This window comes from Ylistrum balloti, unplaced genomic scaffold (genome assembly GCF_031769215.1).
Source record: "Ylistrum balloti isolate Yb309-2 unplaced genomic scaffold, AGI_CSIRO_Ybal_v1 Utg369878, whole genome shotgun sequence".
Lineage (NCBI taxonomy): Eukaryota > Metazoa > Mollusca > Bivalvia > Pectinida > Pectinidae > Ylistrum > Ylistrum balloti.
In genome coordinates, this window is record NW_026782017.1 from 46,487 (window position 1) to 50,809 (window position 4,323).

A 4,323-nucleotide genomic window follows, 5' to 3' on the forward strand; every position below is an offset into this window, starting at 1 on the left:
CTAAACAACATGGTCAATGACAGATTTTCTAAGCTCCCCTTCGCCTGTCATGGCTTGCTCTAAAATCTGTAATGGCCCTCTGATCGGCCATCCATAGAGCATCTCAAATGGTGAGAATCCCATTTCCTCATGGGGTACTTCCCTATATGCAAACAATGCATATGGCAACAGCTCGTCCCAGGCTTCCTGATTTGACGTGCAGAGTTTCTTTAACACAGCTTTGAGAGTTACATTAAATTTTTCTACCTTCTCATTAGCCTGTGGGTGATATGGCGATGTTGTTATGCCCTTGATTCCCATCACACGGTAGAGTTCTTGTATCATTTTTGAGGTGAAGTTTGTGCCCTGGTCTGTCAGAATAACACGAGGCACTCCTACCCTACTGAACAGTTCCACCAATGTGTTAGCTATGGTTTCTGCGTCCACATTCTTTAATGCAAAAGCCTCTGGGTACCTTGTTGCGTCATCCATAATGGTAAGAATAAACCTGTTCCCCACCTTTGTTCGAGACAGTGGCCCAACAACATCCATAGATATTTTGTAAAATGGCTCACTGATGATCAGTGGTTGTCCTAATGGAGCTTTCTCGTCACCACGTCTTCTGGCAGTCTTTTGACATACGTTACAAGTACTACAGTATTCCTGTATGTCCTTAAAAATCCCTGGCCAATAGAAAGAATTAACGACACGCTCTTTGGTCTTTTCTATCCCTAAATGTCCCGCAAGTGGTCTATCATGTCCCAATTTAATGATATTGAGACGTAGTGCCTCTGGTAGTACTACCTGGACTCCATGTTGGGTTCCATCACTAGACTCCCATTTCCTACGGAGAATACCATTTTCCCAGTACAGGGCATTCCTATCTTCCTGCACAGATTCCTCTGAACTTGCAGCTTTTCTCCGAATGTTGGCTAAAGTTGGATCTTCCTGCTGAAGCTTACTAAGCACTTCAGCATTTACAGCAGAAAGTTCAAGTGGTTCCTCTGTTGTGATGTTAACTGTATCACCCCCATTGCTGTGAGATACAGTCTCACTGATGTTGTCAGTGTCCTCACCAACGTCATCGCCACGGTCCAGGTCCACATCGTTCGCCTGTCCAACATCACTTCCCTTACTGGCATCCACTTGGTCCGTGTCAGGGTCCATTCCAACTTTTACATGGCATTCCTTTGCCTTGTCCTCAGCTAGACTATCTTCAGCAATGTAATTACGAAGTTGTGCACGCGTAACAACATTCACAGCCTTTGATTGTCTCTCTATTATGTCTACCCCCAACAGGGCTTCAGCGACAAGGTCAGGCACTAATCCGACTTGAGTGTGTCCCTTATAATATGGCGTGTCCATATCAACGATAGCCAGTTTGGCTGAAAACGGCTGTCCAGTCGCTGTACACATCGTATCTTGCTGACCCTCCAATACACAACTTGGGTCCACCAGGTCTTCCCTAATCAAGGTCATCGCTGACCCAGTGTCTTTCACGAAACTAATATCACGGCCACTGACCTCTCCTGGGACATGGATAAGTCCTCCCGTGTATTGTTGCACTAAAAATCCTGCAAGATTTTTACCTTCTCTATTTTTTGGACATTTCCTCGCGAAGTGCCCGTACTTGTTACAATTGTAACACTGCACACTTTTCATTTGCTCCCTCGATTGCTCCTTTCTCTGGTCCCGATCAGAGGCAAAGTTTTTCCATTTATACTTTTACCTTGCGTTGATTTGTTTATATTCCGTTCAGGTAGAATATAATCCTCTGCGGCTTCAACCACACTGCTTGACCCTTTGTTACGGCGTATCCATTGTGCTTGTGACACTGGCAATGCACTAAGAAAATATTCCTCTTTGAATTTTTCCATGACATCCTCTACTGAGTCCACAAATCTAGTAAGATATTGTTCAATTCTTGCCATAAGTCCTCTGTATGTTTCCTTAGGTTCCCTTTGGGCTGTCTGTAATAGCTTGAAATATTGGTAGGGCCTTTTCCCGTACCTGTCCATTAGGGCTTTACAAAGTTCTTCAAATGACCCGTGTGCTTGAATAGCTACCTCTCTGGCCTCACCTGTTAACAAGGCTCTCAGCTGTAGCATTTTTACTTCTTCTGTCCATCCAGCCTGTGTTGATAAAGCAGTAAACTCTGATAAGAATGTCACTATATCCTCACTTTCAGTATGATTATAAGGTTGAAGTTTCAGTCTAAACGGCACAGGGTTAGAATTTGTCTCACACCGTTCCTTTTGAAGTTTTGCTTTTTCAATCTCTAGTTCCAATTCTTTCACTTTCCTTTGATGTTCTCTTTCCTTTTCTTCGGCGTCCATTCTTATCTTTTCTCTTTCCACTTCCCTTTGATGTTCTCTTTCCTTTCTCGTCCATTCTCATCTTTTCTCTTTCAACTTCCATCGTCATCCTTTCTCTTTCGAAATTCATTTGGCGTTCCCTCTTCATCTGCTTGAAGTTTTTCTTTTTCTAAGTTCATTTGGCGTTCTTTTTCCTCTTTCTCTGCTTGAATTTCGAGTCTTCTTATTTCCAACTTTGTTTGTGCTGCCGTCATCTTCGCAGTTTCCGTTTCTTCAGTCGTCGACATATTGAACAGTTCTAATGAGCGTTATATCTTTGATAACGGAGTCCTTCTCCTTAGAATGATCCTTTACCGCTGCCACCAGAATATGTTACCCCTCTATGTTGTACTATCCTTATGTTATACAAAAGACCAGCAACAACCGTTCTCAAGTACAAATGTTGAGTATTAACACAAGTTACAACAATGATAACATGTATGGCCTGAGTATCGAGCTTAACAAGTTACTCCTTCCACGGCCACACCAGGACTGACTCTATTTGCTGTGATCTTACAGTTTATCCTAAAGCAATTATAATCTAATTCTGATAGGGAAAGTGTCTTCTACTGATCTACAATTAAACCGTGACCAGTTAATGTCTCCATGGTGGAGAGCATGTCCAGCCAATGTTTCACGGCATGATTCTGACACTAAGGTGACCGCAATTAAACTATCTGTCTGATAAGCCAGCCGGTCACATTAAGATTTAACACAAATTATGTTCTACACTTGAGTGACAAATTTCACTATTAACACCTGCTCACCTAGGTAATTATTGTAATGAATTCTAGTTCGTGCTGGAGGGAACATAAGAGTTATCATCCACGGCGTTCAGTCCTGCTGCATAATGATTGTGCAATTGTCGTTTAGGTCCTTAAACGTAACAGTAATTGATGTTTTCACTTGTCTTTCAAACATCTTGGCATGTTTCCATTTGTTTCTTCATCAGTTTAGTGTAGTTCTGTAAAGTATATGATTACTTTTTATCTAGTTTTTCATCAAACAGAAAAGTTCTTTTAATCCACCGAAGGCATTTGTGTGATTTCTTGAATAACATAACATATTTCAATCATTCGTTAACTACTGGAGCATGTTGTCTGGTTTTCCAACAGTGACAGCAATTTTTTTTTATTCAGAACGGAATCAATTGGTTTCGCGAACAATTAAGGTAGTACATTTGTTTGGTACTTTATAAGCAATCAAAGCAGTACAATTTCATAAATAACACTCGTTCATTTCGTCTCTCCCTACAATATAGATAGTTTGGTGGGACGGTCCCCCCCCCCTTGAAAATGTGAAGTTTTATTTTGTTATAATTTCGTCAATATTGTTTTTTGTGTCAAAATCATCGCAGGTTTTCTATTTATTTTAATTAAAGCCAAACCATACGCCACGTAGTCTGAAGTATTTACGGTCAGCTTCAAACACCATAAAACACTCGGCACTTCAAAGCGATTTCACATCGCTTACTTGACCACTATACCACAGCTGTGGCCTATTGCTGCGTTTATGTTTTGTTATTTACTAACAAGTTCTCAGAGATCATTTGGACGGGCTGTTTCACAAAGTCACGGATTCCGATGTTCGTTCTTATTTATGTATTTACGATAACGATGTTTTGATGTTTGAGAGCCTTGTGAGTCATGGTTTGGCCAGTCGAGTGGTCAGAAACATATGGCGTTTATAAACACTCACCACTGGTCAATCCATTTCAATACAGCAATCCATCAAAAAAGCTACTTTATTGTTCCGGTCATCATCGTTTGGGCTTTTTATATCAAACATTGAAGCTCCGAGACAATGGCAGATGGTCAAAAGAATTGTTTTTTCATCTTTAATTGACGTTCATTTGAGATACATCATGTGTGTTATATACGTATCTGACCATATGTCTGAACGTGTTAATGTGCGTCTTCACGTTTTTTGACAACCATTTATTCCATAATCACTTTGAAACAGGATCTACTTGAAAATTTCGTCGAAAGAA

The 4,323-nt window shown here is 40.8% G+C and overlaps 1 protein-coding gene across 1 annotated transcript; it reads right to left on the minus strand.

Moving 5' to 3' along the window:
* Positions 1-1,641, minus strand: LOC132546241 (protein NYNRIN-like). Its single transcript, XM_060209950.1, has one exon. It carries the CDS (start codon positions 1,639-1,641, stop codon positions 1-3), a length of 1,641 nt encoding a protein of 546 aa, XP_060065933.1.
* Positions 1,642-4,323: the final 2,682 nt, after the last annotated feature.